This window comes from Theobroma cacao, chromosome 4, assembly GCF_000208745.1.
Source record: "Theobroma cacao cultivar B97-61/B2 chromosome 4, Criollo_cocoa_genome_V2, whole genome shotgun sequence".
Classification (NCBI taxonomy): domain Eukaryota; kingdom Viridiplantae; phylum Streptophyta; class Magnoliopsida; order Malvales; family Malvaceae; genus Theobroma; species Theobroma cacao.
The window spans coordinates 27,059,279-27,087,199 of NC_030853.1; the positions used below are offsets into that span (position 1 = coordinate 27,059,279).

At 33.6% G+C, this 27,921-nt stretch overlaps 5 protein-coding genes and 1 pseudogene across 6 annotated transcripts; 5 read left to right on the forward strand and 1 right to left on the reverse strand.

Moving 5' to 3' along the window:
* Positions 1,101-2,182, forward strand: LOC108660439 (probable glutathione S-transferase). Its single transcript, XM_018119375.1, has 2 exons — positions 1,101-1,505; positions 1,605-2,182. The coding sequence occupies exons 1-2, from the start codon at positions 1,197-1,199 to the stop codon at positions 1,968-1,970; spliced, it is 675 nt and encodes a 224-aa protein (XP_017974864.1). The 5' UTR covers positions 1,101-1,196; the 3' UTR covers positions 1,971-2,182.
* Positions 5,852-6,902, forward strand: LOC18602842 (probable glutathione S-transferase). The gene is made up of 2 exons (XM_007034470.2): positions 5,852-6,245; positions 6,345-6,902. The coding sequence occupies exons 1-2, from the start codon at positions 5,937-5,939 to the stop codon at positions 6,597-6,599; spliced, it is 564 nt and encodes a 187-aa protein (XP_007034532.2). The 5' UTR covers positions 5,852-5,936; the 3' UTR covers positions 6,600-6,902.
* LOC18602843 (probable glutathione S-transferase) lies at positions 9,323-10,419 on the forward strand. The gene is made up of 2 exons (XM_018119376.1): positions 9,323-9,674; positions 9,774-10,419. Exons 1-2 carry the CDS (start codon positions 9,366-9,368, stop codon positions 10,137-10,139), a joined length of 675 nt encoding a protein of 224 aa, XP_017974865.1. The 5' UTR covers positions 9,323-9,365; the 3' UTR covers positions 10,140-10,419.
* Positions 13,188-14,236, forward strand: LOC18602844 (probable glutathione S-transferase). The gene is made up of 2 exons (XM_018119380.1): positions 13,188-13,500; positions 13,649-14,236. Exons 1-2 carry the CDS (start codon positions 13,192-13,194, stop codon positions 14,012-14,014), a joined length of 675 nt encoding a protein of 224 aa, XP_017974869.1. The 5' UTR covers positions 13,188-13,191; the 3' UTR covers positions 14,015-14,236.
* LOC18602845 (rho GTPase-activating protein gacHH) lies at positions 15,857-25,855 on the forward strand. 2 transcript variants are annotated; one of them, XM_018119374.1, is made up of 13 exons: positions 15,857-16,371; positions 17,492-18,047; positions 18,217-18,833; positions 19,802-19,921; positions 20,576-20,641; positions 21,549-21,659; positions 22,018-22,094; positions 22,844-22,911; positions 23,032-23,151; positions 24,381-24,541; positions 24,678-24,746; positions 24,950-25,105; positions 25,330-25,855. In XM_018119374.1, exons 1-13 carry the CDS (start codon positions 16,306-16,308, stop codon positions 25,414-25,416), a joined length of 2,274 nt encoding a protein of 757 aa, XP_017974863.1. In that variant the 5' UTR covers positions 15,857-16,305; the 3' UTR covers positions 25,417-25,855. The 2 variants fall into 2 exon arrangements, with proteins under 2 accessions (XP_017974863.1, XP_007034535.2); XM_007034473.2 differs by having other exon boundaries at positions 23,032-23,145.
* Positions 26,811-27,787, reverse strand: LOC18602846 (annotated as a pseudogene).

Below are 27,921 nucleotides of genomic sequence, written 5' to 3' on the forward strand. Positions count from 1 at the left end.
AATATATAGAAGAAACTTGGCCACAGCATCCTCTACTGCGACAGGCTGCTTGTGAGAGAGCAATAACTCGGTTTTGGGTCAGGAGAGCAGGTTATTAATTAACTGTGTCTTCACACATCCCAGATTTAAATTGCTGTAACCTTATTTCGATTGAGTGAATGGGTTAAGAATTTTAAGGATGCTCTTGTAATCAGAGAAAGTCTTCCAGATCAAGCAAAGCTGATATCCCATATGGGGCGAGTCAGGGAAAATTTTCTAGCCACTGCATCAATGGCAATTCTGCATTAAGATAATTATTCTTATTATGTTAAATCAAGATGAGTTGTACTTGCGAAGTATATATGCAATCAAAGTTAGAACATAAAGTTTTAATCTTGGATTTAAATCTTGTGAGATATATGAGATGGAAGAGCTACTTAATCCCCAATTTATTCAAATTCAATGTGAATCAAAAAAAAAAAAATCAAAGGAACCACAACAAAAAGCGGGTTGATTACTGATATCAATTGTGGCTTGTTGCTCATTAAGTATTACGATTAAACGGCTCTTGAAATATTTATAAATAAAAAAGATGATAGTCCATTCAAGTTTCTTCCAGGATATTAGAATATTCATGTAAATATAGTGATAAAGACAATTATCGTTGTCTTCAGAGTGAAATTAATACTGCATTGTCGAGATCATGTTTTCCATATATCATCATCTCTGTAAACTAATAAGAAAATTAGGGTCTAAAATGTTATATCAAATTTCAAGCAAACCCTGAGTTCCTCAAATTTTCAGCTATGTCCCCATAGGAAACATGTTGCCTAAGATGTATATCGTTGGTGGTATACATTATTTTGGGTTAAAAGTCTATTATACATATGCTATCTGCAATCAGATCATTAGGCCTTTTTTTTTTTTCTTTCTTGCATAAAGGCAAAAAGGGGAGAAAAAGAAGTAATAAAATAAAAAATTTGGAGAGACCAGATGGCATGGGGTTGGTGGTGAAGAAGATCCAAAGAATAAGCACGTGATTTTCAAAGGTAAATCAGATAGGCGAGTCAAACACTAAACCCAACATATCTTTAAACAAATGAAGGGTCACTTTCATGGGTATGAATTTCAAACTTGAAACTTGCTGTCCAAGCATGTGATCCATTATATTGACTTTGGCCTGGCAACGAACTTTGCGTCTTGAGCTCATCAAAGCAATGGCAGAAGTGAAGCTACACGGATTCTGGGCCAGTCCTTTTAGTCATAGAGTGATTTGGGCATTGAAAATCAAAGGTGTAGAATATGAATACATAGAGGAAGACCTTTCTAACAAGAGTGAACTGCTGTTGAAGTACAATCCTGTTTACAAGAAGATCCCTGTCCTTGTCCATGGCGGCAAGCCGATTGCTGAGTCCCTCGTCATCCTTGAATACATCGAAGAAACCTGGCCGGAGAATCCATTGCTCCCAAGTGATCCTTATGAGAGAGCCATGGCTCGATTTTGGATTCAATTCGGAGTAGACAAGGTGATTTTCATTCTTTCACTATCTCCATTGAGGCGTTGACCTATCATTCTTTTCTTTAATGTTCTTGTTAACAATTATCAAACTTTACAATGATCGTAGGGTCCGGTTTTCCGTGCATTTTTTCTATCAACCGGTGGAGAGGAGCAAGAGAAAGCAGCAAAGGAATTCTCGGAAATGCTGAAAATTATAGAAGAGAAAGCTCTTGGGGACAAGAAGTTTTTTGGTGGTGATACCATTAATTTAGTGGACATCTCCTATGCAACGCTGGCCTATTGGTTCAAGAATGTGGAAGAAGTAATTGGCGTTAAGGTTCTGGAACCAAACACCTTACCCCGTCTGTATCAATGGGCTCAAAATTTCAAGGAAGTTCCTGTCATCAAAGAAAACATTCCTGATAATGATAAAATGTTGGCCTATACAAGACTAATCAGGGAGAAGATTCTTGCTGCACAGCTCAACAAATAGCATAAAAAAGCGTCTTACTGGCTACCCTTTCTGGAAAATTGATTTTACTATGCTTGGCAGCTTGTAATGGTTATCATAAGCTTATATATGTGTGTGTAATCTGCTTTGTTATGTTCTATTGTATTAATTAAGAATCAAATAATAGAATTCTAGCGTAAAAAAGCAGAACAACTTTTGGTTTTGTGCTTCTAAGGGTCGGATCTTTGTGTTTTGATGTCTGACCTTTGTTCAGGTTTTCTTTGGCAGAAAGGGCCTGATCTGAGATTTTTCTGTGCTCTGTGTCATTTGCTTTTGAGTTAGGACAGTGCTTATTGGTTTTTTTTTTTTTAAAGGCGGTTTTATTCTTGCATCACTGTTTATGCCACAACAAGTCTAAAGCATGGTTGCGGAAGACTTTAGTGGCATAGAGCGTCTGATGTGGGTAAAAGTGCTGTACAATTTCAAAAGACGCCTATGTTCCATAGCGCCACTGCTAAACATAATCCTAACCAGCAGCAGGAACGCATACACAGGCCATCACTAACCTCAAATCATTCAAAAACCACAGAACACAGATCGGGCGAAGCAAACTTCTAGCGCGAAGAAGGTGTCCGCAATGGGCATCGTGGACGCAGCAAACCAGGAGCCTTCAAAGAGCCTCAACATCAGCATCGTCAGGAATTCAGCACGGCATCAGCAGCATTTGAAGTGATTGACAAAAATGTGGATCCTTAGCATAGGCCTCCTGTCAATCCACAACCTCAAAACATCCCACAAACCACCCCCTGGGAGAAACACCTGAACCCACCTTCACACTCACCGTCCCCTTCCAATTCACTCAACCTGCTTGACACAATACACAACACCAATCGCTCAAAAGTTCATGACAGTGCTTTATTGGTTTGTTTTTTGAAAGGTGAAATTTTATTGAGCCAGCCTCCAACCTGCCACTTCAAGTCTTTAGTCTTAATTGCTTAAAGACTCTTGATGGCATAATAGTTGCCCTGGCTGGATAAAACCTGTACACTTGTACCAAAAAGAATCTGCCCAAATAGAAACTGGCAGCACAGCACCATGAACAAGAAGAGGTGCAAGAAAGGAAAATCGTTCTAATTCTACCTGATTGGAAACAGCAATACCCCCAACCCAACGAACAAGAAAAAAACTCCCACAGCGAGGATCCCCTCATGTGAAGTCAACCCTGCTCGCCCCACCAGAAGTTACACAGTAAAAGAATCCTTTAGGAAACATGGGAGAAGACCATTCAAAAATCTGAGTAAGGGACAAGACCTGGCAATTCGCAGAACAGAACAGAACAAAAACCCTAGGGGATCTCATCATCAACAAAAACCCTTCCTGGCGGCAATAACCACAGTATCTTAGACGAGCCAGCCCAGACAGCTTCGGATTCATCACAGGCTCAGCGCAAGAGCTTCCGGAACACATCCCCACTCCCCGCCATACCAACACATCCTTTCACATAAGAAACACGAGCATCCAGCCGAACAGAGAAGTCAGAAGCAGCACCAAAAAGGATCCCAAAACACCTGAACCCCCTATCCCTGAGATTCCTTCAAATAACATAGGAGGAGCCCAAACAGGGAGCCATGAACTCACAGAAAAAGCCACCATATCAAGCAAAGCCAAAAAACAAGAAACATGACAAAAACATTACACTCCCAGCAAAGAACTGGTTGGCAAAAACAGAAAGGAACAAAGAATGACACACTCACAGGAAAGAAATCATTCATTAGAAAGGACATTTTTTTCTTTTCTCTTTATTATTGATCACTTGTTAAGCTGCCTTGACTTTTTGAGCTGCTAATCTATCGCCAGTGCCACTGGTTTCCTTGTCCGAGCCGTTCTTTGCCATGCCATAGGGAGTTTTTAGTAGTTACAGCCTTAAATTAACAATAGCATTGATCGGCCGCTGAAACGAATAAATTAACCTTTCAAAGAATAAAACTTTTGGTTTTGTGGAAGAATTACTTGTAAAAGTTCATGATGATCACCTCATGATTTATTTTGGTTATCCTAAGGTCAAGGCTTCATGAATTTTTATATCTTTGGATTTGCTTTTTAAAATTACTTGATTTTGACTATCAAGATTTTATATTTCTCATATTGTAAAAAGTTATTTCACAAAAAACACATTACCATTTGGAGAGAGCAATGGTAGCAAATAAAATGAATAATGCAATGGTATCACGCAAACAATAATGAAATGAAAGTAACTCAAAATAAGTGATATTATTCATAAGTTACTTTTGTTATTGGGATGTTTTGCAAACTTATTAGTGTAGATTTGGAAATAGTTAAAGAGAATTTCCTCTCAACATTTTTTTTTAAGTATAAGTGCTTTACAAAAACAAATGTAATTGCACCATTAATTTTTTTTTTAAAAGTTGTAATTACACCATTAATAATCATTTGTTACAAACGGTTACTATTCTCAATGGTTACCTAATGAGATTTTCGTAATTATTACCTATTATGTACATAAAAAATGGAAATAGTTGAGAGGTAATTGGAACGAAGTTTATTAAAGCAAATACCTTTAATGAGGAATTTCACTAAAAAATCCGCAATGAAAAACAATGTCCCATATCACAACAGAGTACTCTGTAAATTTCTTGAAGAAGAGAAGGGTCATATATAAATATCACCTCATCAGAATCACTTGAAAGTAAATTAGCTAGTAATGCAAGTTTGTATTACACATTTACGTCGTGAGAAAGAACTACTTCTTCTCTCTTTAATTTTCATGTTGGTTTATGCCTTTAAATTATTTATCTGTTATAGCTATGGTTACAACAATGCTATGGTGGCTTGTTGTTTTAAATTATTCTGAAATCATTTTGAAATTTTCAGCCTTCTGAAACATTTCAATTACAAATGGGGCATTCTTTATGATTGCATCTTCTATCTCACTTCCTACTTTGTAGACTAAAACTAGGGAGTGCCGGAAACGCTCCCCATTTTTCCAATTTCAGTTTGAGCAACGTTATCCAAGAAAAGGGTTCTTCAATCTTTGAAACTTGTTATTTTATTCAGTTTGAAAGGGGCAAACTGATTCATTTTTATTTTTTATTAAAAACATGATCACTTGTCATGCGTGACGCAGGCCTATTGTATATTGCATGGAGCAATCATATCCGTAACATGGTAGTCATTGGATTAAGTAATTTATCTGATCCAACCATGTGACAGATTGTATGACTTTTACAATATGAAATGCAAAATTACCAGCTGAAAGAGTCTGAACTGATGTCAGAAACATTTAGAAAAGAGTAAGAGTTGCTTCCATTGACATTGAACTTCTTGCCCAAGCTAGAACAGCCCTTTGATCTGTATGAATTGACAATTAGAAAGTAAAAATGAAAATTAAAAAAAATGGAAGTAATTTTTAAAATTAGATTAATGATTTTTATATCACAGTAGAGAATTAGTTTTAAAACAGCAAAAATCATAAAGAGACAAACAGGAACATGATGAACCTTCTTACCAGCATGACACGGTGGCATGCACAATCAAAAGCGGGTTTGATTGCCGAATATCATTTGTTTATGTCGATAATTAAATATTGAGATTAAGGGGCAGTTCGTATAAAAATAATTAAATAAGGCAATAGTCCATTTGAACTTTAAAGGTATATTATAAAAAGAATATTCTTTATCTTCAAAGTCAAATTAGTACTGCATTATCTAGTTCATGTTTTCCTTACACTGTAAATTAATCAGAACCACCAACTCTTCAAATTACGGCCTACAATATCACATCAAATTTCAACCTGACCTTGATTTCGTCAAATTCCTAGATATTTCCTCATAGAAAACATGTGGCCTCGGAGGTCTTCTATTGGTATGCAAATGAAGGGTCACTTTCATGGTTATTAATTTCTAAATTGAAACTTATTGTCCAAGCATTTGATCCATTATATTGACTTTGGCCTGGCCACGACCTTTGCATCTTGAGCTCATCAAAGAAATGGCAGAAGTGAAGCTACACGGATTCTGGGCTAGTCCTTTTAGTCATAGAGTGATTTCGGCATTGAAAATCAAAGGTGTAGACTATGAATACATAGAGGAAGACCTTTCTAACAAGAGCGAACTGCTGTTGAAGTACAATCCTGTTTACAAGAAGATCCCTGTCCTTGTCCATGGCGGCAAGCCGATTGCTGAGTCCCTCGTCATCCTTGAATACGTCGAAGAAACCTGGCCGGAGAATCCATTGCTCCCAAGTGATCCTTATGAGAGAGCCATGGCTCGATTTTGGATTCAATTCGTAGAAGACAAGGTGATTTTGACTCTTTCATTATCTCCATTGAGGCATTGACCTATCATTCTTTTCTTTTATGTTATTGTTAACAATTATCAAACTTTACAATGATCCTAGAGTCCGGTTTTCCGTCCATTTTTTCTATCAACCGGTGGAGAGGAGCAAGAGAAAGCAGCAAAGGAATTGTTGGAAATGCTGAAAATTATACAAGAGAAAGCTCTTGGGGAGAAGAAGTTTTTCGGTGGTGATACCATTAATTTAGTGGACATCTCCTACGGAGTGCTGGCCTATTGGCTCAAGATCATGCAAGAAATAATTGGCGTTAAGGTGCTGGAACCAAACACCTTGCCTCGACTGCATGAATGGGCTTAAAATTTCATGGAAGTTGCTGTCATCAAAGAAACAATCCCTGATCGTGATAAAGTGTTGGCTCATATGAGAGGCGTGAGGGAGAAGATTGTTGCTGAACAGTTTAACAAATAGCATAAAAAGGCTTCACACTAGCTAGCCTTCTGGAAAATTGATTGTCCTAAACTTGGCAGCTTGGGATGCTTATATAAAGCTATATATATATATATATATGTAATCTGCTTAGTTATGCTATGTTGTATTAATTAAGCATCAAATAATTGAATTCTATTGTATAAAAGCAGAACTTTTTTTGGTTTTATGGGAGGATTAATTTTACAAGCCCATGATGATCAGGAAAGAAATGGGTATTTTTGGAATTTAAGAAAGGGAGGCCATGAAAGCTGGGAATTTTAAGCTGGTTCTGTTTCGTTAGAACAAAGAGAGACAGAGCGAGAGAGAAATTTTGAGAAAAATAAGGAGGACCAAATTAAAGAATTTTTTTTTTCTTCTAAATAATTATGGCGGTTTTACTTGCTATTATGCCACGTTAGGGCACCGGTTAAGAAAATGACAAATGTCATAATGATTAATACTAGTTAATTTTTTAATTTTTTTATTAAGTGTTTTGTAACTTATTTGATTTTAAATAATAATATAAAAATTTATTAAAAATAAATAAAAATATAAGACTTGTTTGTATTTTTTTTTCAGTGGAGAAGTTATAATATTAAATTGGAATCATCATAAGAAAACATATTCCCATCATATCATATAATAATAAATTTTTAACTCCCACTAGAGGAGTATTATGAGCAACATAAGAAACATCAAATAATTAAATAAAAAATTAAAAACAGATTTGATTTTTGACATAATAATCAAATAAGCTCATAAATTATTTTAAAAAATTAAATAAGCCTTTATTCTTTTATTGTATTCAATCAAAACTTTGTATTTTTATTTTTTATCAAATAAGTTTTTATAACAAATGATTAACTAATTATCATTAGTTAAAATACTTATTATCATTCTATAACCACATACCATTAACATGGCATTGATGCAAATAGTAAAAAATATCATATGAACATGTTATTATATCAAATTAGTATGTCACGCCATCATCAATTTTAATATATCAGTATGTCACACCATTATCAATTATGATATGTTAACATGATACATCAGCACCACGCGATATAAAATAATAAGTGACATTTTGACTAAGTTAATTATTAGTCATAAAAGTTTATTTGACTCAAAATAAAAATATAATGACTTATTAGGCTTCAAATAAAAGTATAAAAACTTAATTGAATGTAATAAAAATATAAAAACTTATTTGAATTTTACTAAATAGTTTAAGGACTTTTTTAAATATCATACCTTAGATTATTTTTTTTATAATTTAAAAACTTTTTCAAATATTATGATCTTTGTCTTAAAAGTGAAATTGATCCTACATTATCTAGTTCATGTTTTCCATATATCCTCACTATAAACTAATTAAATCATGAACTCTTCAAATTAGGGCCTAAGACATCATATCAAATTTCAAGCACATCCTAGCTATTTTCCCACTACAAACATCTTGCCCAAGATGTATAAATTGGTGGTATATATTGTTTTGAATTATACGTCTATTATAGAACATATGATAAAATATGTGACAGAATACGTTGTAAATAGTTGACTTACAAATGATGTGGCTGAATGCATGACAACTGATGCGTTAGATAAGTTGTCATAATAGAAGATGTCAATACACAAACAATCAACACTGTGGTAGAAAGCATCAACATGGGTGGGGTGTGTGAAATAGAGATTTTTAATATTTGGGGGCTTTGATATCATGTTATGAACAAATTTATCATAAAGATGAAAATAGTGTGTGTTATGTGTATATGTGTATATGTAAAATGTGTCAATACATGGACAATTGGTGTTGTGATAAAACATATCAATATGGTGGGATGCGTGAAACAGAAATTGTTGATGTCCAAGGTGACTTTGATATGATATTACCAAAAGATTTGTTATAAAGGTGAATAAAGTATAGTCTAACTGTATCATTATCTTTAACAGTTGATATTGATTAAAAGAGAGTGAAGGAAAAATAAAACTTTGGTGAGACCATCCGGTCCAAAATATTGTGGATTGAGAAAATATAGGCTAGATTAGGCTAGTTATTTTTTACATGAGAATTAGTTCTAAAACAGCAAAAATCATAAAGAGACAAACAGGAACATGATGAAACTTCTTACCAGCATGACAGGGTGGCATGCACAATCAAAAGCAGGTTTGATTACCAAATATCATTTGTTTATTTCGATAATTAAATATTGAGATTAAGGGGCAGTTGGTATATAAATAATTAAATAAGGCAATAGTCCATTTGAACTTTGTTTTATTCATTCCAAGAGGCAGGATATCGAAATTTTCATGCAAAGGTATATTATAAAACAATATTCTTTATCTTGAAAGTCATATTAGTACTGCATTTTCTAGTTCATGTTTTCCTTACACTGTAAATTAATCAGAATCATCAACTCTTCAAATTAGGGCCTACAATATTACATCAAATTTAAACCTGACCTTGATTTCGTCAAATTCCCAGATATTTCCTCATAGAAAACATGTGGCCTAGGAGGTATTCTATTGGTATACAAATGAAGGGTCACTTTTATGGTTATTAATTTCTAAATTGAAACTTATTGTCCAAGGATTTGATCCATTATATTGACTTTGGCCTGGCAACAACCTTTGCATCTTGAGCTCATCAAAGAAATGGCAGAAGTGAAGCTACATGGATCCTGGGCTAGTCCTTTTAGCCATAGAGTGATTTGGGCATTGAAAATCAAAGGTGTAAACTATGAATACATAGAGGAAGACCTTTCTAACAAGAGCGAACTGCTGTTGAAATACAATCCTGTTTACAAGAAGATCCCTGTCCTTGTCCACGGCGGCAAGCCGATTGCTGAGTCCCTCGTCATCCTTGAATACATCGAAGAAACCTGGCCGGAGAATCCATTTCTCCCAAGTGATCCTTATGAGAGAGCAATGGCTCGATTTTGGATTCAATTCGTAGAAGACAAGGTGATTTTGACTCTTTCATTATCTCTATTGAGGCATTGACCTATCATTCTTTTCTTTTATGTTCTTGTTAAGAATTATCAAACTTTACAATGATCCTAGGGTCCGATTTTCCGTGCATTTTTTCTATCAACCGGTAGAGAGGAGCAAGAGAAAGCAGCAAAGGAACTGTTGGAAGTGCTGAAAATTATAGAAGAGAAAGCTCTTGGGGACAAGAAGTTTTTCGGTGGTGATACCATTAATTTAGTGGACATCTCCTACGGAGTGCTGGCCTATTGGTTCAAGAACGTGGAAGAAGTAATTGGCATCATGGTGCTGGAACCAAACACCTTGCCTCGACTGCATGAATGGGCTCAAAATTTCATGGAAGTTGCTGTCATCAAAGAAACAATCCCTGATCGTGATAAAATGCTGGCTTATTTGAGACGCGTGAGGGAGAAGATTGTTGCTGAACAGTCTAACAAATAGCATAAAAAAGCTTATCAGTTTAATATCTGATACGTGGGCCATTGGTCCACGTGATATTAAATTAATTTTTTTAGGGGGAGAGCCCATAGGAAAAACAAAAATAGCATAAAAAAGCTTCATACTAGCTAGCCTTCTGGAAAATTGACTTTCCTAAACTTGGCAGCTTGGGATGCTTATCTAAAGCTATATATATATCTAATCTACTTAGTTATGCTATGTTGTATTAATTAAGCATCAAATAATTGAATTCTATTGTATAAAAGCAGAACTTTTTTTGGTTCTATGGGAGGATTAAGTTTACAAGTCCATGATGATCAGGAAAGAAATGGGTATTTTTGGAATTTAAGAAAGGGAGGCCATGAAAGCTGGGAATTTTAAGCTGGTTCTGTTTCGTTAGAACAAAGAGAGAGAGAGAGAGAGAGAGAGAGAGAGAGAGAGAGAGAGAGAAGAAATTTCAGAAAAATAAGGAGGACCAAATTAAAGAATGTTTTTTTCTTTCTTCTAAATAATTGTGATGGTTTTACTTATGCCATGTTAGGGCACCGGTTAAGAAAATGACAAATGTCATAATGGTTAATACTAGTTAGTTTTTTAATTTTTTATTAAGTGTTTTGTAACTTATTTGATTTTAAATAAAAATATAAGACTTTGATTGTATTTTTTTTTTCAATGGAGAAGTTGTAATATTAAATTGAAATCATCATAAGAAAACATATTTCCATCATATCATATAATAATAAATTTTTAACTCCCACCAAAGGAGTATAATGAGCAACAAAAGAAACATCAAATAATTAAATGAAAAATTAAAAACATATTTGATTTTTGACATAATATTCAAATAACCTCGTAAATTATTTTAAAAAATTAAATAAGCTTTTATTTTTTTATTTTATTCAATTAAAATTTTGTATTTTTATTTTTTGTCAAATAAGTCTTTATAACAAATGATTAACTAATTATCATTAGTTAAAATACCTATTATCATTCTATAACCACATAGTATTAACATGGCATTGATACAAATAGTAAAAAATATCATATGAACATGTTATTATATCAAATTAATATGTCACGTTATTATCAATTATAATATATTAGTATGTCATACCATTATCAATTATGATATGTTAGCATGATACATCAGCACCATCCAATATAAAATAATAAGTGACATTTTGACTAAGTTAATTATTAGTCATAAAAGTTTATTTAACTCAAAATAAAAATATAATGACTTATTAGGCTTAGAATAAAAGTATAAAAACTTAATTGAATGTAATAAAAAAATAAAAACTTATTTGAAGTTTACTGAATAGTTTAAGGACTTTTTTAAATATCATACCTTAGATTATTTTTCTTAATAATTTAAAAACTTTTTCAAATATTATGATCTTTGTCTTGAAAGTGAAATTGACCCTACATTATCTAGTTCATGTTTTCCATATATCCTCACTGTAAACTAATTAAATCATGAACTCTTCAAATTAGGGCCTAAGATATCATTTCAAATTTCAAGCACATCCTAGCTATTTCCCCACTAAAAACATCTTGCCCAAGATGTACAGATTGGTGGTATACATTGTTTTGAATTACATGTTTATTATAGAACATATGATAAGGTATGTGACATAATACGTTATAAATAATTGACTTACAAATGATGTGACTGAATACATGATAACTAATGGGTTAGATAAGTTGTCATGATAGAAGATGTCAATACACGAACAATCAACACCGTGGTAGAAATCATCAATATGGGTGGGATATGTGAAATAGAGATTTTTAATGTTTGGGGGCTTTGATATCATGTTATGAACAAATTTATCATAAAGATGAAAAAAGTGTGTATTACGTGTATATGTATATATGTAAAATGTGTTAATACATGGACAACTGGTGTTTTGACAAAAGATATTAATATGGTGGGATGTGTGAAACAAAAATTGTTGATGTCCAAGGTGACTTTGACATGATGTTACCAAAAGATTTATTATAAAGGTGAATAAAGTATAGTCTAACTGTATCATTATCTTTAATAGTTGATATTGATTAAAAGAGGGCAAAGGAAACAAATAAAATAAAAATTTGGTGAGACCATCTGGTTCAAAATATTGTGGATTGAGCAAATATGAGTTAGATTGGATTGGTCTATTTTTTACATAGACCATCAAAATTTCAATCCAGCCCAACCCAACCCTCGTTAATCCATGAGTCAAGTTAGGCCAGCCCACTAATTTTTTTCAAAAAATATTCATTTTCATAATTTTACTTAACAAACTCCTTATCAATAAAATTATTTTATGATTTAATCTATAAATTGAATAATAAAAATATATTACAAACAAATAAATTATATGAAACATAAATTAGCAAATAAATTATATCAAAGGTAAATAAAGTTTCAATTTTTAACATAAACTACAATCTCATAAACATAAGTAAAACATTTAAATCTTATTTGAATGGTAATAATGTCTCAAAGTTTGAATCATTATCATTTAATATTTATTACCATAAAAGAAAAAGAGATAATCAGTTTCAATCTTAACTAAAACTATTAATTTGACAAGTAAAAGTTGAAGACATTGAAATATATAAAATAAATAGTAATATTAGTAACTAAATTATTAATTTTATATAACTAAATATATAAAATTATTAAATTAACTAAAATTATTAATTTAATTTTTTTCTTCTATCTTGGAGGGTTAGCCCACATCAACATGAGATAACTCACTGATCAGATAAGTAGCCCATTTAAGCTCGATTTTAATATGGATATGAATTTTCAAATCCTAGCTCACTTAATTTTTAATAAAAAATGAACCAACTCAATAGATCAGGTCCATTTTAACAGGTTTCCATAGGTAAATCGGATAGAAGAGTCTTAACACTTGAATCAAAATATTCTTGAACAAGAAAAGATTCACTTTCATGGGTATTAATTTCTAAATTGAACCTTATTGTCCAAGCATTTGATTGATGCATATAGAGACTTTGGCCTGGCAACAGACTTTGCTCCTTGAGGCTGGAGCTCATCAAAGCAATGGCAGAAGTGAAGCTACACAGATTCTGGGCAAGTCTTTATAGTCATGGAGTGATTTGGGCATTGAAAATCAAAGGTGTAGACTATGAATACATAGAGGAAGACCTTTCTAACAAGACTGAACTACTGTTGAAGTACAATCCTGTTTACAAGAAGATCCCTGTCCTTGTCCATGGCGGCAAGCCAATTGCTGAGTCCCTCACCATCCTTGAATACATCCAGGAAACCTGGCCGGAGAATCCATTGCTCCCAAGTGATCCTTACGAGAGAGCCATGGCTCGATTTTGGATACAATTTGGAGCAGAGAAGGTGATTTTGACCCTTTCACCCTCTTCCTTTAGGCATTGACCCATCATTTTATTCCTTTATTTTTCTATTTCCTTTATTAATTTCTTGTTAAGAATAACTTCCAAAAAAAATTCTTGTTAAGAATAATCAAACTGTATTTTGATCGTAGAGTCCGGTTTTCCGTGCATTTTTTCTATCAACCGGTAGAGAGGAGCAAGAGAAAGCAGCAAAGGAATTTTTGGAAGCGCTCAAAATTATAGAAGAGAAAGCTCTTGGGGACAAGAAGTTTTTTGGTGGTTATACCATTAATTTGGTGGACATCTCCTATGGAACGCTGGCCTATTGGTTCAGGAATGTGGAAGAAATAATGGGCGTTGGGGTGCTGGATACAAACACCTCACTTCGACTGTATCAGTGGGCTCAAAATTTCTTGGAAGTTTCTGTCATCAAAGAAACCATTCCTGATCACGACAAAATGTTGGCCTACGCAAGACATGTGAGGAAGAAGTTTGTTGCTGGGCAGCTTAACAAATAGCATTAAATAGCGTCATACTAGCTAGCCTTCCTGAAAATTGATTTTCCTAAACTTGGCAGCTTGGGATGCTTATCTAAAGCTATATATAAGTAATCTGCTTTGTTATGTTTTATTGTATAAATTAAGCATCAAACAAATGAATTCTAGTGTATAAAAGCAGCACAACTTTGGGTTTTGTGGGAGGATTCTTTGTACACGTCCATGATGGTCTCCTCATGGCTTATTTATTTAGGTTAATCTAAAGTGAAGGTTTTGTGAATTTAATGCCTGTATTTGCTTTTAAATTTATGTAATGGGTATCCCAGTTTTATATTAATGAATTATTTATCAAAAAGTAATCTTGAGTCAAATAAATTTGTTGAAGGAAAAGGGTTGTGTGACTTCAATGCAAATTATATAGCAAGATTTGCCTTTTTAAAAATATCATGGACTTGAATGGATGTTTATTTTTTAAAAAACTCTAAATCATCTATAATGACAACTATAAAATTATTAACAAATTATATTGTTTATTGATGACCAAGGCTGGATCTGCTCTCCACTCGTTTATCCAATCCACAGGAGATGAAGAGCAAGAGACAGCAGCTAAAGAAGGCTTGGAAATGCCTAAGAAGAGCAGGCTCGTGAGGACAAAAAGATCTTTTGGTGGTGATGCTACAAATTTTGTGGGCATATGATATTGAGTCTTGCCCATTGGTTCAAGAACGTAGAAGAAGCAGTAGGTATAAAGATCATTGGAACCAATTACTTTACCAAATCGCATCAATGGAGTGAGTTAGAATTTCATGGAAGTTCCAGTCATCAAACAAAACGTCTCTCAAACTGTGCGAATGTTGGCCTATATGAGACGCATGAGGGAGATGGCTCTGTTTCAGCGCAGCTTCATCAGTAGCTTCAAAGCTACCTCCTGGAAATTTGATTTAAAGTTCACTTCATCCTGGACTCTTGTTTCTCACTTTTGTCCATTTTTGAACGAAACAAAAGCAAGGTGTCCAAGTTATTTATTCCTAATTTTCTCCTTTACCCGTATTGTTTCATAGTAATTTGATTAAATTAATCATTAATTATAAAAATTTATTTAATTCAAAATAAAAATATAAAAATTTATTTAATTCAAAATAAAAATATAAAATTAAATTTAATATAATAAAAAATAATAATTTATTTCTATTTTCTTAAATGGCTCGCAAGTTTTACCAATCTATTATTAGCTTTTTATTTTTCATTGCAAAACCAACAACCTTAATTTTTTAGTGTAAAGAAATTCCAATGTGGATAATAGATCTTCAACCTTAATGAAAATGTAACACTTTAAAATTTTTTTAAATTATTTAATAGAATTTAAATAAATTTTGGTTTTTCTCTTATATTTAATCAAATTTTTATATATTTATTTTAAATTAAATAATTTTTTTATAATTAAAAATTAATTAATTATTATTAATTAAAAATTTTATTATAAATTTACATTAAACATAACACACTGATGTGATGTTGATACGATTACGATATGCAGAGCGAAAGATATCATATCTTCATGTCATTATATTAGATACTCATTTGCTTTCGTTTTTTCTTTGCTGTTAAATCTTTAAGCAAAAGTGCGAAACAATCACGATAAAAAACAAAAAAAAGCCGAAAAATAGGAAGGGTCCAAGTTCATGGTCCACCCAAGTCACGAAGATACCAACACACCTAGTTAAAACGTGTCAACCTCAGAAACATGAGGTAGTACATTCTTTCATACATTAAGGAGTAACTTTATCGCATTGATCCCACCCAAAAATTTCACTTCAAACAACTTACTATATAATTTTGAAAAATATAGAAAATCTCAAAAAAAAAAAAAAAAGAAGCAGGGAGATCTGTCGAAAACAGAAAAAAAAAAGAATTTTAATATATTTTCCCACGCTTCCAACGAAGAAAAACAGCTCTCCTTCCTTCTTTCTCCGATCTGATCGGTCCTCCCGCCTCCTTTCATTATTTTGTTTCAATTTATTTCATTTCATTTTAGGGTTTTCTTTTTAATATCAAAAATTTTCAAATTCACCCTACCGTTACTAATTCTTTCCTATATTTCTCGCTCATTTATCGACTCTCGTGTCTATTGATCTGCTTCGAATCTCAATTCTTGGGGGATTTTCTTTGTGGAATCTTTGTCGGTGAACTCGATAATTTCTTAATCTTAATTTTTGTTGTTTTTGATTGGCATTCCTTTTGTGAATTAATGGGGGTAAGAATTGGGAGTTAGAATCGTTAGATTGACGAGATTTTGACGGGGTTTTTGGGAAATGGCGTCCGCTCAGGTCTTGCCTAGTTCGCGGAAACAAGAGCATTTAGAAGCTGGGAAGCGTAGGGTACGTTATTGTTATTGTTCATTGTTTTTCCTTTATTGATTTATTTTGATATTTTTCTTTTAGTTGTTTCTGTTTTGAAATATGATTAATCGATTTGGTAATTGAATCTGTGACTCATTAAATTTTACGGTTTTATTATTGTAAATTTTTAAATGGTTGTTTGCAATGGAGTTTGTTATAACTAAATTTCGGGTGCAAGCATCATAGATTGCACTTGGATTTTTGGTATATCTGGTCACTGATTTAGGATGTCAATTTCAAACTAGGACTAGAATTAAAAGTTTATTTTGGTATTCTCAGATATGATCTGTAGTATTTACATTGTTTTAGCGATTTTTTGGTCCATCATAGCTGGAATTGAGGGTATATGGAATCAATTATTTTGTTAGATTAGACCTTTGGGAAGTTGCACTGCTGTAATGCCTTAAATATTTTCTTTGTAATCATGTAAGGTAATGCCATTGGCGCTAAAAAAGATAATAGGCTAGGGTTTTAGTTTTTGCCCTTAAATTAGATTTGAGAGCTTATTTGTGTCATTACATTTGAATGGAGAGCTATGCTAGGGTTTGTATTCAAGCTAGAAAGGATGAAGAAGCTTCTTCTGATGCTATACCAAAGCAAGAATTGCTTGCCTGAAACTTGAGACTAATTATTTCAAATGAACAGTTCATCTGAGTTATGTAAGTGATAGTGTTGGAGTTTAAAATTGCTGCTATGCTTTTTTTCCTGAGTGATGCATGAGTTGGAGCATTTCTGGTTGTTTAGAGTTCTTCTTCTGTTGTTCAGGTCATGCTTTTCTGTCGATGCTGTTTAACCAAATTTTTCGTTTTCATTAATTTTTTTTAATGATTGGTTCCGCAAAAGTAAAGGAAATTACATTCTACTGTTGTATGTTTAATTCTGAATGCTTGACTGTATTGCGTAGTCTGGTAAGTTAATATCCTCCTAATTTATCCTGTTGTTTGATTGAATTTTTTATAATTTTTATTCTGGATTTATGCTCTCAATAAAAGTTTCAGTTACATGTTTTTACATAAATGGAAATTTAAAAAAGAACGAACAACTTGTCAGGTTTACATATCATGTGCTTTTACAATTAATACCTCCTTCCATCTTGCAGCTTGAGGAATTTCGTAAGAAAAAAGCAGCTGAGAGAGCCAAGAAGGCAGCATCTACCACCCAAACTCAGGCTTCAGACATTAGCTTAAATGATAAACATCAATTAGAAACTGAAAATGTGCGAATCACTGACTCAAATGGTGCTGGTACATCTGATGGACCTGATCCCTCTTCCGTAAATATAATTAACAATAACAACAACAACAACAAAACAACTGAAGTTTCCCTTGAAAGTCAGCGAGCTTACTCAAATGATACACTTGCTATCCCATCTTTTTTAGCAAATGATTATAATTCGTCGTCTACAGAAGTGCACATGCATGCAAATAGTCAAGAAAATGAGAAATATGGTGCTTCATGGAATGGTGGGCCGTTGTTTAATAATAGCGTACAGATAAAACATATGAGTAATGACTTTCAAGAACCCAAGTCAAAAGAAGATGATGGTTCAATGAAGTTTTCTACAGTTGTAAATCGTAATTCTTCTGAAGATTCTGTTACTAAAATATCTCCACAAAGTTCACTGCAAAGTAAGGCCAGTGAAGGCAGCTTGCTTGGTAATAACCATGTGCTATCTTCTTTCTATGAAGTTAATGTTGAATTTATGAGCTCTTGTGCTGAATATACTTGCTTCTAATGACCAGGGTTTCAATTTTATGTTGTTATTTATAATTTTCTTGTTCTATGGAACTGACCAGTATCATGTGTTCTGTGGTTTAATCATAGACTCTACTGAATCTACCTCGGGTGCAACAAAGTCTGTCCCTGAAGTTGGGCAGAACTTTCAAGGCAGTGCAGAATTTAGAGAACCTATGATTTATGATTTTGGGGAAAGAAAATTTAGCAGTTCAGCCAGTGGTTTTCCGAATGTGCATGCTCCAACCATGCAAACATCTGGATCTTCAGTGTTTACTTTTGATGCCAGAAGTTCCTCTAGTCACATGCCACTGCATTCAGTCACAAATGATTCTAGTTCTAGGAGATCTCGTCCATCTTTCCTTGATTCTCTTAATGTATCCAGAGCTTCTTCCGGTTCTCATTTTCAACATAATGAACCTACAAAGAGTGCAATTGCTTCCCATAGTTCACAACTTAGCAGCATCAGTGCCCTAGGATCATCCCCTTTTGAGAAACCATCAACCGAAGGTGAAACTATGGGAACTTTCTCCAAGCTAGGATATCCCGATTTTCCTGGTGCCAATGAGTATTCTGGTAATTTTTCAGTTCCTGCCAGTAATAATGGTGACCTCTTGCGACTTAATGTTACTAATGTGAATACCTTGGATAAGAAGCATGAGTTCTACTCAACCAAACAGAATGAGGACTTTGCTGCTTTGGAACAGGTACTCATATTTTTTCTTGTTGAGTTTCCTATCGGTGCCACTCTTACCAGCTTTGTGATATTCTTCTGTTTTCTGGTTCATCCCTTGCCTGAATTATACTGTTTAGTGCCTGTAAGAATGAGTTTGTTAATTACATGGACATACATTTTGTGCAGTGCACATTTTGATGCCTTAGAAATGTGGATTTATTTTTTTGTGAATTGTTAGACATGAAATATACTGGAGAAGAAAGGTTTGTGGGTCTCTAGAATGCAAAATAAAAAGGGCCTCTGGTTATCGGGCTAATGTGCTTAAGTATCCAATGCTGCTCTTGGAGGTGACAAATCCTGGTGGGAAGTTTAGAGCTTAATTGAGGATGAGGCTGATTCTTTTTGATTTATTGTTCCTTTATGGTGAAACAGTAGATAAGTATATTTGCATCCTAAACACCGTCTTGTATCTGTGGGGTGCTTGTTGGAGTAAGGTGTGGTTAGATTGGAGGATTGGTTTGTATATCAAAAGGCAAGGAGTGGCCTCCTGAGGATTTCACTTATGATGCACTGTTTCAGATTTGAAGACTAATGACATGTTGGTTTCTTAGAGACGACCAAATAGTAATGTCTGGTATCTGTGGGGTGCATGCCGGAGTCAGGTGTGGTTAGGTTGGAGGATTGGTATGTTTGTATATCAAAAGGCAAGGAGGAGTAGCCTCCTGAGGATTTTACTTGTTTTGCACTGTTTCATATTTGAAGACTAATGGCATGTTGGTTTCTTAGAGACGAGCAAATAGTAATATCTGGTGCAAGATTTCCAAAAAGCCAACTTCCTTCTATGTTTGAAGTTTTTAATACGCACGTACTCACACATATCTTTTGATGTAGAAAAATTTAATTTTTCATATGTTATTTATCATGTTGGAGTTGTTTATTGACTTTTTCCTGGATATCTTGTTTTGACTTGTTTATCTATATATTGCTTTTATTCTGCAGCATATTGAAGATTTGACTCAGGAAAAGTTTTCACTGCAACGAGCTCTTGAGGCCTCACGTACATTAGCCGAATCTTTGGCTGCTGAAAATTCATCCTTGACAGATAGTTATAATCAACAGGTTTGTTTGATATATACGGCATCACTAGCATATTATGGACAGTTGTCTAATGCTTTTGTTTAGGCTATAATGGGGATCTACTTCATCTTTGCCCTTTACATAATTATAAACAGCAGATATTATATTGGCAGTGTTGTAGTTTACTGGGATATATATATACTGATAACTTAAATCTGCTTTTCTTCTTCATGCTTAGTTCTGCAGCTATGTCATGAGGCAAGTGTACAGTGATTTTTAAATGTCCAAGCTAGAGTTTTTATGCCACCAAAAGTCTTAGAATCATAGTCTAAGACTGTGGGAGTGCATACTAGCTGCTGGGCACAATCAATAAAACAACTACTTTAAAAAAAAAAAATCTGCTTTTCGTCTTCAAAAGTTTCCGTGCATGAAAGCCCCCTAACAATCAGCTTTTTTTGGACATAGGAAAAGAGATTGTAATTTTGAAAACATTTCTGCATGCTCGTGAAAGAGATTGAAAATCTTAAAACAATATGGAAAATGACTCTATTCTTTGGAAACTTTCTTTAGTTTGTTTCTTAGTTTTTAATGTTTCTTATCTGAAGGGCACTCCGTCTCATTTAATTGCCTCCAATTACGATTTTGATTCCTTTTTAAAATCTATTTATTATCTATTGACATATTTTTCCTCCCCAGAGAAGTGTTGTCAACCAGCTTAAATCTGACATGGAGAAGTTACAGGAAGAAATCAAGGCCCAACTGGTAATATTTTGTTATAGTTTAGGGTACTGCTAATCAGCTTAAGTTGTTCACTGAAATAATTTAATCTTGCGTGGCTGCATATCGTGTCATTTATATCATATAGTTGATGTGGGGGTGTCTGTGTGGTGTGTTTCATGCGTGCACATATGCACATGGATTTCAGCCTTGTTTATTCTTTGATAAACTTTTATCTGAAAATTCAAAATCTACTGCTTTCTTCATTGCATTTTTAGTCAGACATGTTAACCAGAAAATGTAGTGAAAAGAACACTGAAATTACTGAGATTCTCTCCTCACTTGATGCTACAATGCTACCGATGCTGCTATACTGCTTTTTCCTCTGGCAAGGTTCAAAACAGCATTTAATAAGTTCCCCAATTCGAAATAAATTTCATGGTTGATATTGGGCAGGGGTGTGCTGAGAATTTGAGATTTATGGAGAGATTTTATAGCTATGTTTTGATGGGCATTATTCCTCATCAGAGGAGGAAGATGAGTAACATTTTTTTGTTTGAAGAGATATCTATTTTACTTTTAATCTATAAAAATGATCCACATGGAGGTTGTCTATTGCTCCTGGATTTCACCTCGTTGTCGTACATGATGGCTGATAAACTGCATTTGGTGTTGTAGTTCTGCTCATTGGGTTGTTTAGTGTATAGTTCTGCAAGTCCTTTGGTTGCAAAAGAATGGTGCATAGGATGCAGCTCAGGGGTTTTTGCTGTATTATAAAATGCCATGTAGTATGTTTGCCGTCTGCATTATTTTTTGTGTTCTTTGTTTCATGTTGTTTGAATCAGTGGGGAGCTTTAGAAGCCACAAAATTTCATTTTAAAGTTTTTGACATTTTATTTCAGCGTAATCTTTTGTTATTTTTCTTGATATGTCTGATGTTTGATGTTTGCAGGCGGAACTTGACTCCTTTAAAATGGAATATGCAAATGCACGACTGGAATGCAATGCTGCTGATGAACGTGCCAATATATTGGCTTCTGAAGTCATTGGTTTGGAAGAGAAGGTAGCAAATTATTTTAATGGGTGAAGGTTTTCTTCCTTTTCTTAATATCATTCTATATATTATAAAACTTCTACCTCTTTAGGTAATTTTGCCAAGAGATTGGCAAATCATCCTGTGTTTAATATGCATGGTTGTAATATGTGCTACACATTAAAGGTGTGTTTTAGGCATGTAAGCTTAAAGGTTTTTAAAGTGCCAGTTTAACTTGAATGCTCTCTTTTCTTTTTTCATATTGACTTAATGTTGTTAATTTGCTTGTTTTAGATGATACTATTAGCTTTTGGATTATCTCCTCTTCCATTGAATGTGTTTCTATGGCACCTGCTAGATTTAAATGTTTTTTAAATCCTTTTTGTAGGCACTTAGATTAAGGTCAAATGAGCTAAAATTGGAGAGGCAATTGGAGAACTCACAGGCTGAAATCTCTTCTTTCAAGTATGCTTTAATTTTTCTTTGATTCCAAAGGACTTGTGATCTATATGTTCAGCTTGAGTAGAATTCTTATTATTCTCCATAGTTCTCTGCTTATATACACATTCTGCATTCAAAAGTAACTTCTAGATTGTAATGCTCATGCATAATTCCCTGGTAGAGAATTAAAGGAGGTTATTGTTGCCATTATTAAACTGGTGCTTAGATTGTCTAAGAAATATTTATTCAATTAAAGTTTTACTAAGTTATCATGACATATCTATGCAAAAAGTAAAAGGAAAAACAAGAAATAAGAAAATTAAAAGTGAATCTTAAGTTTTTAGTAAATGCACTGAAATCATCATAGATGATATTAGAAAGTCAGTTTTATGTGCACTTAGGATCTCATTATGCTCTATGTCATTTTACCTCAGATCATTCTTTGGTTAGTAATAATTGGAGAGCTGATCCTCAGTATGTTTGGATTTTTTTTTTCTCTTAAGTACTATACCTTTACACTACCTTTTTTTGGGTATTAAATTCTGCTGCATTTGCCATGCAAATTATTGTTGTCAAGTGCCACATGAATAGAAAATTTATTTACAGTTAATCTTGTTGGAAAAAAAGAATTTTGAAAATGAAGTTGGAGGTGGGGTTGATTTTGTTTCTTCCACTTTCTATGATATTAACATGGGTTAGACTTCATTTGAATATATTTTCAAATTAAGTACTCTAATAATTTTAGAACTTCTTATGCCTTCTGAATCTTGCAGAAAGAAACTGTCAAGCCTAGAGAAAGAGCGTCAGGATTTTCAGTCAACTATTGAAGCTCTTCAAGAAGGTAAGTATGCTAATATCAGGTGTGTTTGTTTTTATGATATATATTTATATCGAAGTTTCTATATTTGTTTTCTATATTAGTCATATGTTTACTATGTCTTTTTCTTATTCATTTACACAGAGAAGAAGGTACTGCAGTCTAAGCTACGTAAAGCGTCTGCGAGTGGAAAGTCTATAGATGTTATTAAGACTCCTGCTAGTAAGAAGGACATGTCAACTTCAACAGAAGATCTTGGTAATGGTATCTCTTTTCCAGTTGCTGCATACATAAATTGCCATGTCTTATTTTACTGGACCAAAATCCAGTTGCATACTGTAGGAGGCTACTAAGCTTGTTCCCGATTCCAACATATTCTTGGTCAGAGTTGCATGAATTTTTTGCAAGGTCAACTTTTACTTAATAGTAGTCTACCCTTGCAAGTTGAGTAGACTTATTGAAACTTAGTGAGATGTAAAGACCAAAAACCCTTCTTGCTGGTCTACAATGTCTCTGGAATTTCTTGTATGGTATGTCATAGAGAGGTGGTTTGGTTGCATGAAATTGGGTATAGTATTATAATTTACATAATCTTAAAGTTAAAGGTACAGATCACTAGTTTGATGCATGCCTTGATGCCCTTTAGGTTTAGGTCATGCTGGTGTGTGTTAAAGCACAAGGGCAGATGTTGGGATATTACTTTTAAATGCCAAATATGAGTCGCCAGGTAATTTGGTTAAGAAATCACTTATTGATGCATAATGATCTAGGGTATTGCAAAAAGTGCCCTTTAATTTTCTTATGATCTTTGAGAAAATCTCAAGGATAACTATCAGATTTTTATTTTATTAAAACATAATTAAAATAATAAATTACTGTCTCTGCCCAAGAGTCCAGCATCACAATTCCATTTTTCTGTAAATTGTGAAGTAACTGGGCTACTGGGTGCGGTATTTTGTTAGTGTTCCTTTCAGGACCTTTGCTTGTCACATGAGTCTGAATTTAATATTTATGTATGTGAAAAGAAGTATAAATATCTTCATATACTAGATGCTCACTAATGAGTCTTTATTGGAAGCATTTGGTCTTGTGGAAGATTCAGATTAGGTAGTATTAGGATGATGGATAAAATACCTCAACTCTTCAATTTCGGAATATACTTGTTTCAGACAGAAGTCAGTCGCTTCAAAGTACTGTTTGATATAAGCATATCATCCTGTATAGCTGTACATATAAGGAAAAACTTATGAAAAACTAAAAGTACTTGTGCGAGACTAATAATAACATCCTTAACTGAAACTTTGAGTTTGAGCTACATGTAAGGAAATTGAATGCATGACAAGCATTGCACTGCATATTGACAAGCTGCCAGTGCTTTAAAGCAATTATGAGAAGCCTGATAAGCAATGTAAAATGACAATGGTTTCTTAAAGTTTCTTTGATTTTGCATGGTCCTTAATTGAGTGTTGAGTCTAGTTACTGAACTTTTGCAGCAAGCACGGACACTGCTTCTGATGACAGGGAAATGAATAACACTAATGATGCCTCTAGTTTGAGCTTGCTGCTTGAAGATGGACAATTTGAAGCTTCTTCTGTTTATATACCTCCTGATCAAATTAGAATGATTGAAAACATCAATTCTCTAATTTCTGAGGTAGCTTCTGTTCCATGATTCAGATCTTCTTGTGGGTTTTTAATATGGTTTTCTCCTTTTTCAATTGAGAAATTAAGTTGTTGAAGTTGGTGCCTAGATATACCTGTCATGATCATTAGAGGACCTTTTCTTGCAGTTGACATTGGAGAAAGAAGAACTGACACAAGCTTTGTCATCTGAGTTATCTCAAAGTTCAAAGCTGAAGGTAATTTACCTGAACTAGACATGTCAAAATTCAAGTGTTAGTATCAGTCTCATTTTGGTCTTACTGCTAGGTGCTGTCTCAGGCTTTACAGATATCTCTAAAAGATAAATTTTCAACTAGATATGTGGAATTGAAGAACATCTTTATTAATCAAGGTTCCTTTCTTTAGAGCTTGTTCTAATTATTATTGTTGATGAATGAAGGAGTTGAACATGGAGTTGTCGAGGAAACTTGAAGCTCAAACTCAAAGATTAGAGCTTCTGACAGCCCAAAATATGGCAAGTGAGCATATGCCAGCTAGACAACCTGAGTTTCGAATAATGCATGATAATACTCCATATGCTGATGAGGGTGATGAGGTACCACTTCTCTCGCTCTCTCTTATAGTAGCATGACCATGTATCATTAATTGTTAATCTAAGATAATTGGTTAATGGTAGTATTATGTTTTCTTTGGTGTGAGGACTGAGCCTTTGTATCATTGTTAATCTAATCATCGCTAAAAACTTCAGATATCAGAAATATTGAGGAGTTCCGAAGAACAAAAACATTAAACTCTAATAACTTTTTATTTTCCTCGTAGGTGGTGGAAAGAGTATTAGGGTGGATTATGAAGCTCTTTCCTGGTGGGCCAGCAAGACGAAGAACCAACAAGCGTCTTTCATACTGAATCCAGATATGTTGTCAAGCGAGGTCTATACTTGCATCGGCCTTTTTCGGGTTTGCCTTCCCTTGTTTTGGTGATGAGAGGGAGGTCGTGATTTGTATATTTTGAGTCAAATTATACAACCCATTCTTTATAATAGAAGGAAAATGAGTTTATCTCGAATCAAATTAGCATTGATTGGCAATAATCTAATTGTCAATTATTTGAGAGAAGACAATAATGCGTTAGAAATTTAAACAGTTGATTTTGTTGTCTTGACGGTGTTAAGGCCAAGGCTTCTTCAAGCCTTGGATGCATCTGGCCATAAGGAAAGGCCTTCGATGCAATATCCATCTATGTATACGGTTTGGACCATGTCCTCATTAAAAGTTTCATTCCAAAAATTGGTGTTACTGTTCTTGTTTTTAAGTGTTTATCTGATTATTATAATTTTTTTAATAAATATGTTTTAAGCTGTATGATATCACAATGCAATGAAATGCATTTGTTCATTCATTTTCTCCTTTTGTTCCAAATTGAATGTTGGTTTTGCATTTCTTTAAAGTTAAATTTAATTAACTTTGATTATAATTTTTTAAGAAATTGTGTGAAATTAAATTTTTTTTCAAAATTTAATTTTGAAATTATCACTCAAAAAAAAATTTACAAGAAATATTGGTTAAAGTTATTTTGTATGCCAAAAAAAGTTGACTTTTTTATCAGATATAGAAGAAATGTTTATTTTTTGGATAAAATATTTTTATTTTTTAAATTTTGATCAACATTTTAATTAGTTTTCAAAATAGATATTTTATCTAAATTTTTTTTTATTGGACATATAAGTCTAACAGTTAATCAATCGTTAATATTTTCGTTAATTTGTTAAGGTGGCTTAAGTAAAAAGATAATTGTATTTTTGATTAATTTTTATAATAATTATTATATTTTTTATTAATTAAAAAAAAAACTCCCCATGTGGTAGATTGGAGCTCCTTAAGGGGGCATCGGGGATCCCAAGGAAGCACCTGGTGCTCCCCAAATGGGAAGCCCGATCGGAGCTTCCTAAGGGAGCATCGGGCTCCCCATCTGGGGAGCACTAGGTGCTCCCTTGGGAGCTCCGATGTCTCCTTCCACCTCCTCCCTTGGCCGGTGCTCTCCTTTCTTGGTGAGCTGGAGAGTATCGTTCAGTGTTTTTTATTTTTTAAGAATATAATAATTTTTTAATTTAATAAAAAATAATATTTTAGTTATTTCATAATTTTTATTAACTATGTTTGTATTCTTAAGACAGAGCATTTATTTTAAAAATTAATAAATTTATTTTTAAAAAAATACCTTATCCTTATTTTTTTGACTAAATGAAGGAACTAATATGAAAATTGAAAGAACATAAACCTATGAAGTGTATGACCAACAGGTAATCAAGGCAGAGAGATACCAGTGTCTCATTTTGCTAATATCCATAACATGATAAATGAAACATAGAGTATTAAAAGGCAACGTTCCTGATGCTAGTTTCATTTAGATGCCAGCAACATCTCTCTGCGACGCTTTAATAAAGCAAACAGCTTATCACGATCAGGGAGGTTTTCTTTAATTATAGGAACTTCCTTGAAATTTTGGATCCATGACTGCAAACAAGGGAACTTGTGTGCTTCAAATATTTTTAGCCCTGCTGCATCTTCAATAACTCCCAGCCAGTGAGCAACTCCACCAAATGCCATGTCCACCATGCTAATCTTGTCTCCCCAAAGAATTTCTTCCCTCCGATCAAGCCATGGTCGTCAATGGTTTCTAACATTTCCAAGATGTCCTTTACTGCCTTCTCTTGCTCTTCGCCGCTGGCTCGATACATCTTTGAGATTGAGGGACTCTGCCAGTACCTGAGATAATATGGATGTCACTAAACAATGATCAACAAAAATGGAACATTTTTTTAAGTTTTTTAACATAAGAAGTCCAATATCCTGACTGCATTTTACAATATTAGCTAGCACCCTACAATATCATATACATCTAATCTAACCAAAGAAATCTGAAAGCTTAAACAATGAAAAATCATATGCACCAAAGCAAGAAGAATTAGCTTATCATCAGCAAATTTAATCCAAAAACGAGCCATTGCTCTCTCGTAGGGATCACTTGGCAGCAAGGAAGGTTGTGGCCATATCTCTTCAATATATTGAAGGATAATGGTGGACTCACATATTGGTTTTCCATCATGAACAAGCACAGGAATCTTCTTATGAACTGGGTTATACTGAAGAAGCAAGGGGCTCTTATTAAGGAGATCTTCTTCTATGTATTCATAGGGTATGCCTTTTAGTTTCAGAGCCCAAATTACTCTGTAAAAATATGGACTAGTCCAAGCTCCAAACAATTTCACGACAGCCATGATGGAGAGATCAATCAATCTGGTAGATCCTGGATGCCTTCAAAGTAATTTTATAATAATGATTAGAGGTCAAAGTCTACACCAAGGTAACCAATTCCAAATCATAAAAGTAAAGCTTAAGTTTAAAAAATAAA